Raw genomic sequence first — 16,373 nt, forward strand, 5'->3', positions numbered from 1 at the left:
CCTTACAACAATGTTGTCATGCATCATACTTTTACTGGATGGGTTGCTCATTTACAGGATGCTGTAGAGGATCAGTCAGGCAATGACAACAAGATCAGATTGGACCCTTCTTCCTCTTGTTTGACTTCATTGGATGTATCATACACTCCAGGAATGTTGGTTGTAGCAGGTGATGAAGATGAGGTAGATCCAAATGCACTGCAGGAATCTGGCCTCCATATGCTTGCTAAGGCCATCAGTTTTGTTGCAGCCTCTGGGCATCCTCCTCCCTTTGAAGCAATATCATATCCAGACCACTTTCCTACCTCCAGCTCTCCAGATTTGACTTCAGGCAAGGAGTATGTCACCATCCAGGATGTTTGTGGCTCAGAAGAACCAGAGACACCATGTGATCCAAACAGATGTATTCATCCACTTACTCCTACCACCCATGATTTATTTCTTCAGAACTTTGGTGATTGACTTGTGCATTTCTTCTTGTACTCACAGTATTACTGACTCTTTGGCTGCTCACTTTGACTGAGAAGTCATTAAACTCCTAAATCCACAAAGATTTCTTTGCTTGTATACTCCTGTAACACCACTTACTATGCTCCCCTCAGTTTCAAATTTCAAAGCTCTTTTTATCTTGATGCTTCCTCTTCTTTGTTGTCAATCTTTTGACAACACCAGATCCACTTCCCATTCAGAAAACCAAAAAACAGCTTCACTTTTCCATTCCTTATCTGATTTTCTTGATTTACTACACTTTAGGTGAAAACTTGTAACAGATACAGGTGTCTTAGACTGCAAAGTAAGCCAGTCAGTTTATGGAGCTTACAAGTGCATTGACCATAAGGTCAAACCTAGTGCCAGGAGTCTATCCAGAAGATGCTTGAGTCCATTGTTGATTTCCAGAAGACCCCCTCACATCACTCACACCACTCACTTGTCACCCTCTGACCTTTGTTCCCATGAGGAAGCTTACTCAAGAGTGCCTGGACTTCCATGAAGGTTAATGCCAATGGCTTTCTCTGGCTAGAAGAGGAAAAACTTTTTTTCACATGTGATGAAGCTAAATGAACATACCTTGATGTTCAATGAGTCAGAGAGAGGAAACTCCTGCTCCAACTACTTTTCACCTTACATCATCCCTGTCCTACCACATGAACCATGGGAGTTTTATAACATTCTGATTCCACCTGGCATAAGAGAATGTGTCATACAGCTTCTTTGGGAGAAGATTGCTGCCAGACTCTACTGACTGGCCCAGTCATCCTATTGCTCCAAGTGGTTCTGTGTTATGAAGAAGAATGGAAAGATCTGCATCATTCATGATCTACAGCCTCTACATAAGGTTACCATTCAGGATGCCAGTGTTCCATTGATATTGGATGACTTTGTGGAGCCATTTGCTGGTCATTAATGCCACACCATTTTTGATCTATTTTCAGGTTTTGATGCACACCAACTCCATCCTGATAGCCAAGATCTAATATCCTTCATGATGCCTCTTGGCCTACTGTGCCATACTGCCATGCCTCAAGGCTACACCAACTTGCCATCAGAATTTCAGAACTGTACAGCATTTATTCTACAGGATGAAATCCCTCATGTTGTGAATGTTTTCATCAATGACCTGCCCATAAAGGGCCCTGCAACCTGTATGAAGATGCTGATGGCAATGCCAAAACATTACCCAAGAATCCTGGCATCTGTTGCTTCCTTTGGGAACATGTTGTAGATGTCCATAGAGTCATGCATCAGTTTGCTCATGCCAGTGGAACATTCTCTGGCATGAAGTCTCAGATCTGCCAGCCTTGTGTTGTCATTCTTGGCCAAGCATGCCATCCTCATGGTTGCTCTCCTGATGACAATAAGGTGAAGAAGGTCATCAACTGGCCAATGCTCGCCACTCCCAAGGATGTTGGCTTGCCCACTTGTTGATCTCTATTGCAAGAATGCTCCATTTGTCTGGGGTCAGGGCCAGCAAGATGTGTTCAATGCCTTGAAACTTGCCATCTCATCTGCTCCTGCCCTTTGCCCCATCAACTACTTGTCTGACCTGCCAGTTGTTCTTTCTGTTGATACTAGTAACATCGCCATTGGGTTCATTCTGTCTCAGTATGATGATGAAGGTCACAAATGTCCTGCTTGCTATGGTTCACTCCCCATCAATGAACATGAATCTTGCTACAGTCAGCCCAAGCTTGAGCTTTATGGTCTTTTCAGAGTGCTTTGTCACTATTGCCTATATCTCTATGGTGTTCATCATCTATGGGTAGAGGTTGATGCAAAGTACATCAAAGGTATGCTCAATGATCCAGATCTTCAACCTAATGTGACCATCAATCACTGGATTGAGGGTATCCTACTCTTTGACTTTAAGCTCATCCATGTCCCTGCTGTTCAACATTGAGCCCCAGATGCACTTTCTAGACATCAGCCCACTGAGGAGGAATATGAAGAAGGTGAGGTCAATGCAGAAGAAGCTGACAAGTGGTTGGAGAGTGTTCTTTTCACAGATGCCCATCCCCTTCCCTACAATGTCATGATCCTCCTGTCCTTCCTTTCCAATGATACATCCCAGGATGTCCTTTTACATAGAATCCTCCACTTCCTTTAAACCACAGAACTACCACCATTCCCTTCCAGTACTGCTCACAAGTGTTTCATTCACAGATCCCTCCAGTTCTTCCTTTGTGGAGACCAGCTCTTTACATTTCAAGGTCCCTGTCCTCCAGCTAAGGTCATCTTTGACCCAGATCTCCATGCTCAGATCCTCAGTCATGCTCATGAAGAACTCAGTCATCATGGAGTCTTTGGAGTCTTTCAGACCATCAGACAGCACTTTTATTGGCCTCAGCTCTATCAAGATGTTGCCCATCATGTCCATTCTTGCCATTCTTTCCAGATCTGAAGCACTCATAAGGCAGAGGCTCCCATCACCATCTCCACTTCCCCTGGAATCTTTATGAAGGTTTATGTTGATGTCATGCTCATGCCCAAAGCTTGTGGATATCACTATCTTGTTGCAGCTTGAGATGATCTTTCCCTTGCTGCAGAAGGTCATGCACTTCAACATGCTAATGCAGACAGTCTCATTAAGTTCTTCTGGGAAGAGATCTTCTGTCATTATGGTGTCATTGCACAGGTTATCACTGATAATGGCAGCAAGGTCAAGGGTGCCTTTGAGAAGCTCATGAAGCACTATTCTATTCCACAGATTCACATCTCCCCATATAATTCAAAAGTGAATGGAGTTGTAGAGCATGGACACTTTGTTATCAGAGAAGCTATCATCAAGGCTTGCAAGGGAGACCTTTCACTCTGGCCTTCCAAGGTTCATCATGCTTTCTTCACAGACAAGGTTACTACACATCACTCCACTGGATTTAGCCCTTACTTCCTGCTCCATGGTCTTGATCCTGTCCTACCCTTTGATCTCCTTGAGTCTACATATCTCATTGAAGGATTCCAGTCTGGAATGACTTCTCAGGAGCTCCTTGCACTTTGCATGCATCAGTTGGAGAAGAGACAAGAGGACATCAATGCTGCTCTCACCACTCTGCAGAGGTCTCATTTGTGCTCCAAGGGTCAGTTTGAGAAGAGGTATGCATTACAGTTGATGAAGTCTGCTTATGAGCCAGGAGACTTGGTATTGGTTTGCAACACTCAGATAGAGAAGGAACTGGATCATAAATCAAAGCCCTGCTACCTTGGTCCCTATGAGGTTGTTCATTGCACCAAGGGAGGTTCCTATGTTGTTAAAGAACTTGATGGCACCATTTCTGCTCAAGGAATCACAGCATTTCAACTCATTCCCTATTATTCTCAACACACTCCTTTACCAGAGGTTATGGAAAAAAATATCCATGATGAAGAAGGCAGTAACAGCAATAACAATGATGATGAAAATGATGATGAAGATGAAGATGAGGAAAACAAAGAACACAATGACAATAATGACTACAACTCAGATGACTATTCATGATTTCTCCTTTTACTTTTGATTTCTTACCTTTATCCTCACTCATTCTTTTTTCCATCTCATTCAGATTTTTCTGTTTTCCCTGGTTCCCTGCATTGGTCACAATTGGGGACAATTGCATTTCTTCTTGCTGGTCGATGTCACACACCAAAGGTGTTTGGTGATGTGGACATGGATACAGCTGATGAATGGAGATGAAGACCATAGCCCTCATGCAAAGAAGGACAGCCAGAAATGTTGGCAGTCATCCCTCACACAAGAATGAGTCACCAATGCCAAAGAAAAAAAAACAAGGAAGTGAGTTATGTGCTAATGAAAATCTGTAATCACCTGTGTATGGCATTTTGGTTTTTGACATATCTCCACCATTTCTGCAGATACTAACAACATTCCCACACTCACTTATAGTGCTCAGCCATGCAATCCTACCTTCCAAAATTGGGAAGGATCTGCACACTCCACACATTTCTATAGCACTCCCTCCAAAAGATGATCATTTTGCTAATTCTTCTGATATGGCCACCTCCATGTCAATCATTTTTCTTGTCCCTTTCTCTAGGGACCATGGCTATGTATATCTACCAGGAGTTCCTACCAGCTTCTGTCCTGAAGCATCCTGGTACATCCCATCCTTGTCTGCCCCCTCTCAGCCCATCCAGCTTGGACAGGCATGTTCTTTTGTCAGTATGACCTCTAGGAGGATGTTCTTTGGTTGCCTCAAGTCTGTCATTCAGCTAGAAAGGTCTTATGTGGTTGTTTCAGTCTCCCTGCTCCAAGAAGCATATGGATCCTTCCTCCCTGCTCTGTGCAACATCTTCATACTGGTCTCATCCTTCATTCTTCCAAAATTGCAACAGCTACAGTATAATCTATTGTTCTCCACTCTCCCTGATCACATCCATGATGAGTATGATGCACATCTTGCCTTCTTGTTGCAAGATACAGCAGAAGATGCTGCCCCTTCATCCTCTCTTCCAATAGAGCCTTGTTCATGAAGTTTTTTATTTGCTTCCACTGAGAGGACAGTTGGGGGTGGAAGTTGTGATTCCTTATGCTCCTGTCACCCCACAGACCCCCAAAGCTTGACCCCTGTTGACACCTGACTCACCCTGTCCACTTTTGGATGTAATGTATCAGCATCAGAGCCAGCACTGCCTCTCTGTCATCCCACCTTGGCCTAGAAGTGATCTCTTTGAGATGGGACATGCACAGTCTCCCCCTAATGTGATTCCAGTGTGCTTTCCCACTTTCTGACATTACTTGACTCATATTTTGAAATTCTGACTGTCCTTGACTAACCTATTGCCAACACTTACCAATCTTTTGCCTTTGCTTACTGATTCTTCACTTTCTGGCTTACTTATCCTTACCAATGCTCACCAATGCTTTCTAAGATGATTACCCACTGCTTACATTCCTTACTTATCAGTTACCAATCACTTACCAAGTGTTTACACCTTGTTTTCCATAGGCAATGCCCCTGTAGTGTATAAATCACTGTACTTAGATAGCTATAAAAATAAAAAGAAGACATCAGAGAGCCCCTCTTGCTTGCATTTTATGTATCATCTCTCAGTAAATCATTCATCAGTTTTGATAGTTGAGACTTTATTAAGGGTCTAACTATTGTCTACTTTGCTTATCATTGTCTATCATCAATATACGTTGCTCCAAGTCCTCCCTGAGCTCAGAATAGCTTAGGGCATCAAATCAAGTTGTCATTCATCCTGCTGTAGGCTGACAGCAGTCTACCCCATTGCAATCCTCTTGCATTCTTGCTCCCACTTCATCAGGAGCACCCCCAACCCTCAGCACTCATCCTTGAGTGTTGTAATTCACAAAACCCCACCCAAATAGAAGGTTCCACCATCTAGGTACCATGTAGGCACACCACCACTCGCTTTCATTGTCTTTTGTGTTGGTTTTGGTTGGTTTCCACCACTGAACTACACTTTGACTCACACTGGATTCCAGACCATCTTTGGACCAGTGATGAACCAGACTTAACACTGGGGGGGATTTATATACTTGAGTCTTATGTGCCATTATTTGGCAACAGTCCAACTAGCAAGGTTGCTGTCAAAGTTTGGCTTCTATGCATGTCACATTCTCAGCCTCAGTGCATGTTCAGTTGCCATGAGTGCTGGCAACAGCCTCTGAGTCAATACTTGTTGTACTATACGTAGTGAATAGTGATGTCATGTGACTCCACTGTCACCAGATTTGGCTTCTATATACTAAATACTAAATTTTCATTTGACATTCTTGTAATTGCAGTGTCAAGCCAAGCAAGCACTCACTCATGCCATTGGCTGAGCAACAGTGGTGGCTACTCTTGGGATTTCACAGCAAATGTATTGTAGTAGCACTACCAGATTATTTACTACATGTAGCCATTTATTGAAACTGGAAATTGGCCCAGTGCCAACTGACCACTCCATAAATAGTACTATGTAATGTTCCAGAGACACATCCAAAGTACAGGTAAACAGGTGTGATAATCATGACAGCCATGATGTTGTTCATGTCACAATTAAGGTTGTGTCAAGATTATCATAGATCCCACTATGTGACAGTGTTTACCTGTCCAAAATTAAGATCTGTGCATCTGAGTATCCAGATTGACACAGTCTCTTGCTATTCTCTTCCTGCCATGCAGTGTCTCCCTCACAGACCATCCTTGTGCTGTCCCAGTCTCTGGCACCACTGCATCTCAGCAAAACTTTAGGTATGTCATCATCCTCTAGATCACATGGTCTGGATAATACTCACATAATGCACTAGCATGACACCATGAAATAATCTCTCCCTCAAGATTGTCACATGTCACTCTCTTGCTCAGCACCTCTCACACCTCTCCCTGTCTAAACACAATAGGTACATCATCCCTGCAATGCTGCATCTCCCTTCAAAAAACAAAAAAGGTATGTCATTGCACCACTTACAGCATCTTTATAACACTCACATCACACACTAGGACACTGCCAGTGTTCTCAGTTTCTATTGTGCATTGTTCAGTGTCCCTGTACCACTCACAAAACCCATCTCACTGAGTCTCATCCAAAAAAAAGGTATGTCATCCCAGCTCACAGTGTCCCTGTACCACTCACAGAACACCCCCTCATCTTGTCTCATCCACAGAACAGGTTTGTCATTCTAGTTCCCAGCATCCCTGTAGCACTCACAAAAACTCCCTTGCCATTTCTCATGCACAAAAAAGGCATGTCATCCCAGTTCCTGGCATCCCTGTACCACTCCCAAAACACCCCCTCTCACTATGTCTCATGCACAAAAAAGGTTTGTCATCCCAGCTCTTGGTGTCCCTGTACCACTCACAGAACACACCCTCCTTCCATGTCTCATGCACAAAAAAGGTTTGTTGTCCCAGCTCACAGCATCCCTGTACCACTCACAGAACACACCCTCTCACCATGTGTCATCCACAAAAAAAATTTGTTGTCCCAGTTCCCAGCATCCCTGTACCACTCACAAAACACACTAGTAGGCTATCAATTCATATCTCCCGCCTGCCACACTGCATCTCCCTTGCTGTGTCTCATCCAATAAGGTACAGTATGTTGTTGGACTTCTACTTCATGGTGTCCAGATGATACTCACACATCCCCCTCTCTGGCCTGCTTATCCAGTGCCCAGTGTTGTGTGTAGTTGCATAAATCAGATCACATTGGCTTGTCTTTTCCATAAATATGCAGATATCTATCCCCACTCCATGATATATGTGCCAACCTAAATGCATTTATTGTTATCTTGTTGCTTGACCCCTACCCCTTTTGTGTCTTGTAAAGATAATAAGGTATGCTACTGTTCCCTTCTGTGTCACATGTTGCTGCCACTCACTAATGTTGGCATACTAGACTAAGATGGTGAAGACCAAGCAGACAGCTAAGAAGACCACTGGAGGTAGAGCTCCCAGGGTATCTCTTGCTGGTCTGCAAGCTAGGGAAAAACAAGCTGCCAAGTCAAGCAAGGCCCATGCTAGGAAGGCCCCTGTTGCCAAGAAAAGAAGGATGAGGAACTTGGCAAGTCTGTTGTTATATTCCATCCATCTTTCTAACATTCTATGCAGTTCTGTGTGATGTGCAGGGATGGAGGGACATTGTGGCCTTGTGATCAGGCAGGTTGCAGAAGGGTAGTGTGTAACAAGTGTGTTGTAGTACCTGAGGATTGCCTTGAAGAGGTCACCCAGCTTCCTGTGACATTCAGGTGCATTAACCTCCCTTTTATGAATTAATTCCATTGACTCAAACTCTGAATGAACTTCAGGTGTGTTGCCTGTCATTGGAAAATGACAAGATTTGAAAGTCCTCAGCCCTATTTTGTAAGTGCATATCCACCCCAATCACTTCTAACTCCAAGTACAGGGCTTCTACTTGTCAGGCAAGCCAGTCCTGGAAACACCCTCTTGTGGTCATTGGGGGGTTTGAGCATGCCACCACTTCTGAAGTGGCTGGTAACTCTGCTGCCATTATCCACCTCCACCTTGAGTCTCTGGAGCTTGGCCATGCCCCTGTGCATATCCTTCACACCATGTTGCAGGGATATTTCACACAAGACACCTACCACTTCTCAGATTTGCCCTTCAACCTTGCCACCAAGGAGTCCAGAGCTGCCTATGACACTGCAACATCAGAGCTAGCTTCAAGTCTGACTACCTTTGCTAAGGTAGTCATTTTCCTTACTACCCATACTAATGAAGACAGGGGGGATCTGTTCTCTGGAATGGAGAATAAGGTTCCAATAGCCACAGAGGTCTTTGAGGTAAGTCACCATTGTTTGACTGTCACTCCCATCTGACCAGTTGCAGTTTCTGCAAGGCCTTCTGTTACCCTTCTCCAACATTGTCAAGGGTGGAGACCTCATCTTCTTTGTGTGTGGTTCTACTGTAAGGAAGGAGGAGAGCATCCAAGGACTGAAGGCAGCTGTGCAACAGTAGGTTTATTTTAATGTTGGTGGTTATGGCTGATACCATATCAGTTTCAAGCCAAGGTCCATGTTGCTTTTTGATGCTGAGAGATTTCAACTAGTCACCACCACTCCCTTCCTCATGAGTGTCCTTGACTCCACCCTTGTTCAAGGCTTCCATGTCCAAAGGGCAGTCAGGTATGCCCTGAATGACTGTGGTATGTTGGGTAGGCACTCCAACATCATCCTTGATGTTGTGGCAGGAGAAGGTAGTGGTGGAGAAATTCATCTGGACTGACAAGTTCATCAGGCCCTGGGGACAACAATTGCCTGCCCAGTGCCCTCAGTGTTATAGCATTCAGAAGTGGGAAGCTGGTTGTTCAGGGCAAACTTATTCCTATGAGTGCAAGAATCCTGGCTGTGGGAAGGACACACAGGGCACATCTCAGCCTCCCCAAACCTATACTATCTGCATGTCCAAAGGGGCTACCAAACTGACACAGGAAAAGGGGCAAAACATTATCCTAGCTGTTGGAATCTTTGTAAAATACCATACATTGATACATATGATATGCATGTACTACAATCAAAAATACCTGCTTTGTGCTTTCAAATTTCATATGACATTGAATGTTCAGAAAAAAAAGTAATTTCCTGCAGGACAACTCCTCCTTAAGTACTGATACACAACTGAGTAAATTTGTCCGATGTTAATTTCAATACAATGGCCAAGTTGGTAGAGTTAACTTCAATACCACAGGATAAGGATAGGATATAGGATTTTTCCACAACCATGTGGGTTCAGCCAGCTAACTACCAAGGAAGTAGCATACTGAGTAATAAGATTGGCCAGCCCCACTGACCAACTATCAAGATATTGGTCTTTCTTGCAAAGTGTCTGCCCAACCATAACTCCAGGTCATGGTTCATTCCCCCAGCCACATCAGCTGACCCCACTGCCAGGACATCAGCCCCTCCCCCAGCCATGTCAGCTGGCCCCACTTCCAGGTCATCAATCCATTTCATAGCTGCATCAGCTGACCTCACTTCTAGGACACTAATCTATCCCATAGCTGCATCAACCAACCCCACTTCCAGGTCACCAATTCATGCCATAGCCATGTCAGCTGACCTCACTTCCAGGTCACTAATTCATCCCATAGCCACATCAGCCAACCTCACTTCCAGGTCACTAATTCATCCCGTAGCTGCATTGGCCAACCCCACTTCCAGGTCACTAATTCATTCCATAGCTGTGTTGGCTGACCTCACTTCCAGGTCATCAATCCATCCTATAGTCATGTCAGCTGACCCCACTTCCAGGGCAGTTGATCCATCATCTTATGACATAGGCTGACCCCACCTTCACAGTCCAGCCTACCCACCCCTAGGGACCACTGGCCAATGTCAGTTAGTCCCAGTTTCAGGACAAAATGTACATGTCAGATGACCCACTTTTAGGACTACAAGTGACTGAATTATGTGATTTCTCACCAGGTAGGCTAAATCATCAAAGCATCTACTTGACCCATCTGGGATGATGGCAGCCCTATGGCAATGACTAGATTTGATGATGATGATCTCAATTCCAGCCTTTGCTGTAGTACAGCCATTCCTATGGACCTTGGCCCCAGTGGAAGAACATGTTGCTCTTGGAAAGTCTGAGACATATAGCAAGAAAAGTGCTGAGCATTAGCTAGAGTGCAAATGGCTGTATCTCCCCAAGCCTGTATGTATGTTAACAAGAGGGGGTCACTATTTGATTCTGGCACTTGGGCATTGGGTGGGTTGGCATCTGTTGGTACCTGTTAGCACAGCATAAGATGGTGTAGACCCAGCCAGCCATTAAAAAATTGTTGGTGCATGCTACTGGCCTTGCTGCTGACTGGTCCCCATGTGCCTCCCCATCAACGAAGATTTTTCCTCATTATTTGCAAGCACAAATACCCCAACACCTGCCATTCCAGTACGTATGTAAGATTTCGAGCATTCCAAGGCATCTGAGACTCATTCATCAGTCATACTTCAAAGATGCAACTCATCTATGCACCTACCATGATGGACAAGAGAAAAGCAACCCTACAACTGTAACACTCGCAGACTTTGAAGGCCTGACCCTGAAGAGAAAAAATAAGCCATATTGTCACATTGCTGGGGCCCGATAGCAAGGGGAAGAAAAATTATTCAGGGAGATGAAGAGACTCTCAGTGACAAGCAAAGAGAAAAGGGACGAGATCCGGGTGCACACCAGATACAAGAAGATAGCAAGCAAACACAAAAGGATAATTTGGCTCGAGTGAGTGTAAATCAACAGCTGTTACATCAACAGAGAAAGCAGCACTGTACTGCCAGAAGCGATCAATCCCATGTACCAATGGTATAGAAATGCAAAACTATGTTACACCTACCTCCGATTCAAGAAATCGTTGCACCAAAGTCATTCACTTTGTCGACCAAAAGTAGGACTGCATAGGCAACAAGAAACTCTCAGCTGAATGACGCAAATCCCAGAGTGCATCTTGGAACAAGCAACAGACAGATAATATCCCGGACCAAAAGCAGATGACGGCGCACGCAAAGAACCAAGTATGCTCGCTTTTGCGGCTTGTACATGTCAATGCTGTACGATGAAAGTAGTGGACATCAGATATTGTGCACAATATGGCTGCAGGATGGCAGGATCCAAGAAGTTGGAAAATCGCTGAGGACAACGATGATAGTACCGCCACATAATATGTATGTAATCGTTTTTCGGCTGCTCAGCCGCCGACTCAGCAAGCGAGGAAGTCGTCGTGTGCGGGGGAGGTAGGGGGCTTGCTCAGACTAGTTTTCACCTTTCGCAAAGTGACCACATGGATGCTACAGTCCTTCCACCTGGCCTGAACGGCAGTCTGAAAGAGTTCGTCCAAGGTGGGTGCGAGACTAACTGGCAGCTGTACACCCAAACGCGCTTTTACACGAACGCGTTCGTCATCAGCGACGACAAGGTAAATACTGAGGTCGTTGTCGGCGACATATTATCCCGTTGGTTCATTGACGTCTTGAATAGTTGTTGCTCGGTTTCAAGAAACGTGGATTTGGAGCTAACCTGTACGATCTGCATTCTGGACATTTGTTGAACTGACTACACATTGGCATGTTCATCTCCCACCGCCAGATATAACGGCTTTGGAGGGAAGGTAGAGCCTGGTGAAACGCCAGTCGAGGCTGCCAGACGTGAACTCCAGGTAAGTGTTCACCGAGGTTGCATACGTTGCGATGGAAAATTCCGAAAACGGCGGCGCAAGTACTGACTGCCAAACATTCGTACTACAGGAAGAGGCTGGCATCGATGCGCCTTTAGAACACGCTGGCACGTTAATCTTCTTGACCGAGGGGACTGAGTGGGCCTTCCACATCGACGTATTTTCCGCGCTTTCGTATACCGGCATACCCACAGAGTCAGTTGGCTATTCCCATTTTTTCTTCAAAGTCGGGCGTGTTTTAACCGATCATATAACTATCACAGGACGGACGAGATGCGACCGGAATGGTTCTCCTTGACAGAGAACAGCGTTAATGGGAACGACGATCGCTTGGGATTGTCTTCTCTCACGAAGACAGGCTTACCCTCGATTCCGTACAGCAGGATGTGGGCAGATGACATATGTTGGTTGCCGCATCTCATTGAAGGGAAAAAATTTGCTGGGCGTGCTGACTTCTCGAAAGATGGAGAGACATACATCATGAAGAAGTTTTGGTTCGGTATTGTTTGCTGATCGCATACATACCGTATTATCATGTATCATTAGCCCTCCTTTTCGTACTCTACACCCCAGGTGTCCCTCCAATAACCTGGCAAGGAAGGTTCGCGATAAATGGCTTTGCTATCATCATATGACATGAATGACTACAAATCTGGGGAGACTTTTGCTTTGACGTTCTATGGACACGCTCCTTGTTTCGTTCCCTTACTGGTGTTGGGCTCTCCACTTGCAAGCGCCTCCTTCAATAAATCCAAAGCAATTGATGCCGATCCCCAAGAGGACTGGAAGCCCATACCAGCGTGCCTGTACAGATTAAGGATTCAGAATGATCAGCAGCGGTGAGTTGACTTACCCATAATTGTACACAACGGGAATTTTGGAATGAGGACCTAGCTTTGAACCACTCCGTTTCCAGTCTGATTCCGCCATTCCTACTAGGAGGAAGAGCACAGCCTTCCTCTACGATAAGAGGTCGAAGATCGTCTATCGTTGGTACCCGTTCCGCGCAGATTTTGGGCGATGCAAGTTCAGGACAAATAGCGAGAACTCCTGCTAATATATAGTCTCTGCCTTCCTCTCGAGGAATAGGAAACCTGCAAAGGAGAAAGGAGATAATCGAAAGTAGACGTCCATGCCAGCAGAAGATTTACCAGTCATCTGCCGATTTGATTCCTCCCACCAGGACCTACATAAGGGAACGTTATCTAGCTTCTTCCAGTGGTAGCTTTGGATCACACTCACATCACCAGTGACTCTAGGCATCATGTAGAAGTATGATCCGTCCGCACATGATAGTGTTCTGCTGTACTTGACCCATGGCGCTTTTAGAACGATACTTTGTCCGCGAACGGGGTAGACTTCCTTGTCTTCGATACCCCCGAGGAAGCGGGCTCCGAGACCAACACAGGCAACTATAGCATCGGGCTTCTGAGGCAACCCGCTAATACCACCATGCATCGCCTGGCTGATATGTTGTAACTGTGTGCGTACAATCGTACCTCCGTTGGTTAAGAAGCGGCCCAAGAGCCAGCTGAGGTATACAGGTGGGTACAAGGTAAAGGTAGTGAAGGTCCAACCGCGTGTCGCTCCGGGCACGAGTTCGTTGTTAGAAACAGATCTGAACTACAGCGGAAATAGCGTCAAAACCATTAAGCAGTGCTCCAAAATGACTCACTTCTGGCATGTAATCAAGCCATTCTGTAGGGTCCACTCCGTCAGATCTGAATTCCGTGTGGTTATGTCGAAAGAAACATCCTTGTATTGGTCCGCCATGTGCCGAATCTTTCCACATGATCTCAAAGGTCTCCTTATCCATCTCTAAGACAGCAGTTAAATCTCGATTGTTAAATCTCTTCGGAAAGAGAGGTCACCTCGTTGACGCTTGTCATCAAAAGCCGCACTGACATGATGTGCACCCTGGCTAAATGTGTTAGTAACTCGAATTTCGCTGTTCATTGCGACTTACGGCCCAGTGGCTGGCATATCGTATAGTCTTTGGGTCAGCTGGGAAGGTCTCGGCAACTATCGTAACTCGACAACCACCCTCTTCCTGGATTCTAATGGCGGTGGACAAGCCCACGACCCCTGCAAGTTATCAGTGTTGGTACATAGGCAATTGCTATGTTGCGTAATAGCCTGAGTGCTGGGAGGATGACAAACCTGCCCCAATGACGATGATGTCTTTGGTCGCCTTACTCTCTCGATGCATGGAATCAAATGTAAGTCCAGCAACGGAGTTCTTTAAGGCATGTTAAGTCTCGTCTTTATAACGCATGAGTTTTACGTAGCTGTGCCGGCATGTCTATGTAGCCTTGCCAGGACTAGTATTCTCGGGAAAGCCCAAGTCCCCAAGCCCCGGACCTCGGGGCTTTGATAACACCAAGCTCCACATGACTATTCCTTTTCCTCGCATGCCCTAAAGCGAAGTGCTCGTGGGTCGTACTTCACACCAAGAATACCTGTTGCTTGTTAATGATCTCCACCTTACAAATGAGTACATGTTACCCCCCAGTCTCGAATCCATTTTTTAGCCTGAAACAGGGCACCTTGTTTGCAAGATCACTGCAACTAGACATTCCTCCGGTCATTTTTCGTCGCACGCGAATGTGCCTCCCACAGCCTCCGGTTCAAATTCAGTCGGGAAAGTTCGGCACATAGGAGAGCTCACTCACATGTATAAGTGCATCATACTCATCGTTACATGTGGCCTCTGTAGTAGAAGGGAATCCGGACGGCGCTATCGTTCTACTTACTTATCCCGGAAAATATACAAGCGGTGGAGTGGCGGTGCCGGCCCCATGAGGCAGGTGGGGTCATGCCGGGTCACGTGACCTTAACCCTAACCCGACGTGTGCCGACGGCTCCCGAACGAGGTGGGGTCACCTTAACCTTAACCCTGACCCCCCGCCTCCTTGGCCCGAAATGGGAAAGGGATGGAGCGGCGGTGCGGGACTGTGCAACTGTGTCAATTAACGGGCACGTGCATGGGCCATGAATGTAAAGGGTAGCAGTAGCAGCTAGTAAGTGCATAAACGAGGGACGGGATGTGACAGGAAGCATGAGTGTGAGTGTGCTAATGGGCACACCAATTGTGAGACAAGTTAGATGAGAAAAGAGGCATGAAAGGACAGGCGAGAAAGCAAGGGTGGCAAAGCAAAGAACAGGAAAGAAGAAGAATAGAAATGAACGGAGAAGAAGGAGAAGGAGAAGGAGAAACAAGATGAACAAAGGAAATGATGGCAGGAGAGCAAGTAGGGGCTGACAGCTGGAAGCAGCGAAGGTTGGGAGTGCAACTGTGAGTGAGCTGTGGATGTGATTAGAGGAGGTGGGGGTAGGCTACATTGCAGTTCTGAAGCTCGAATGTGACAGGTTGGGGTCAAATATTGATGGAATGGAATGGCGAAGTGGGAGCAGTGGACACTGCAGGTGGCCCAGCAGTGCTTCAGGCCTGCGACTCCAGCTGCTGGCACTCATGTCTTTTGGAGGATGACAAGCTGCAGGATTGTCAAGTCTATAGAGAGGAATATACTCAGACTTCAAGTTGGTTGAAGCTGAGGTGCAGTAAGGAAAAAAAATAAACTGCTAAGTGTCCGCTTTTGGATTATGTAATGCTGTGCTCAGTGAACCACAACTAAGGTAAAAGTGATAAACTCCAACACTGTTGTGCCCTGTTGATGGTTACAGAAGTATCTATACAAGTAACTCAGTCGTGCGCAGACAGCGACAACATCTGTATATATTTACCTATACAAGTAACTAGGTGCACGGTAAGCATAGTAAAGTAAGCAGAAGGATATCATACTCACCTCAGTCACACGCAGACAGTGACAACATCTGAGGTGATGGGGTCTACAGTGCAGAACTAAATACTGTAATGTAACAATAGAAGTGAAACACTGGGTGTTGAACCCATTTACAATAAGTATTGTCTTGTTGTGAGACGCACTATGGTCTTTGTGGATAACAAGAGGACTCGCACATAAGTGAGACACTGTAAATACAATAAACATAAGGACGCAGAGAGTTAGTTTGTGCGTTCAGTAATAGTGTTGAGTAAGAAAAGGGTCTAAAGCGGAAAATAGTTCTCACGACCCAGAGCGGATGCGTTCGAAATGGGCTACATGTGACTTGCCAAATCTAACACTCCCCCTCAAGTAGGACGTAGACCGAGTTCGACGGCGAAGTGCTTCACCTTGGGCGACAGTAAAGCTTTAGTCAGGGTGTCGGCGACCATA

At 45.6% G+C, this 16,373-nt stretch overlaps 4 protein-coding genes across 4 annotated transcripts; 3 read left to right on the forward strand and 1 right to left on the reverse strand.

Moving 5' to 3' along the window:
- Positions 1-7,851: 7,851 nt before the first annotated feature.
- Positions 7,852-9,191, forward strand: F5J12DRAFT_785423 (uncharacterized protein; the record flags this gene model as incomplete). The annotated part of the gene is made up of 7 exons (XM_051743239.1): positions 7,852-8,014; positions 8,075-8,123; positions 8,294-8,309; positions 8,369-8,749; positions 8,790-8,920; positions 8,966-9,091; positions 9,125-9,191. 7 exons carry the CDS (start codon positions 7,852-7,854, stop codon positions 9,189-9,191), a joined length of 933 nt encoding a protein of 310 aa, XP_051596564.1.
- A 1,376-nt stretch (positions 9,192-10,567) lies between these two features.
- F5J12DRAFT_853614 (uncharacterized protein) lies at positions 10,568-11,609 on the forward strand (the record flags this gene model as incomplete). The annotated part of the gene is made up of 4 exons (XM_051746609.1): positions 10,568-10,688; positions 10,768-10,893; positions 10,948-11,010; positions 11,302-11,609. Coding segments are annotated over exons 1-4 (314 nt in total), but the record flags the coding sequence as incomplete, so codon positions are not given.
- Positions 11,610-11,745: 136 nt separating this feature from the next.
- F5J12DRAFT_725760 (NUDIX hydrolase domain-like protein) lies at positions 11,746-12,651 on the forward strand (the record flags this gene model as incomplete). The annotated part of the gene is made up of 5 exons (XM_051741663.1): positions 11,746-11,880; positions 11,943-11,983; positions 12,051-12,120; positions 12,209-12,333; positions 12,402-12,651. 5 exons carry the CDS (start codon positions 11,746-11,748, stop codon positions 12,649-12,651), a joined length of 621 nt encoding a protein of 206 aa, XP_051596566.1.
- Positions 12,652-12,680: 29 nt separating this feature from the next.
- F5J12DRAFT_907064 (uncharacterized protein) lies at positions 12,681-14,347 on the reverse strand (the record flags this gene model as incomplete). The annotated part of the gene is made up of 9 exons (XM_051748869.1): positions 12,681-12,727; positions 12,848-12,942; positions 13,029-13,232; positions 13,290-13,324; positions 13,381-13,761; positions 13,814-13,956; positions 14,010-14,055; positions 14,105-14,223; positions 14,299-14,347. The coding sequence occupies 9 exons, from the start codon at positions 14,345-14,347 to the stop codon at positions 12,681-12,683; spliced, it is 1,119 nt and encodes a 372-aa protein (XP_051596567.1).
- Between the last annotated feature and the right edge of the window lie 2,026 nt (positions 14,348-16,373).

The sequence above is a fragment of the Pisolithus orientalis genome (genome assembly GCF_024613125.1).
Source record: "Pisolithus orientalis strain OTSU chromosome Unknown F5J12scaffold_37, whole genome shotgun sequence".
NCBI classification, from domain to species: Eukaryota; Fungi; Basidiomycota; class Agaricomycetes; order Boletales; family Pisolithaceae; genus Pisolithus; species Pisolithus orientalis.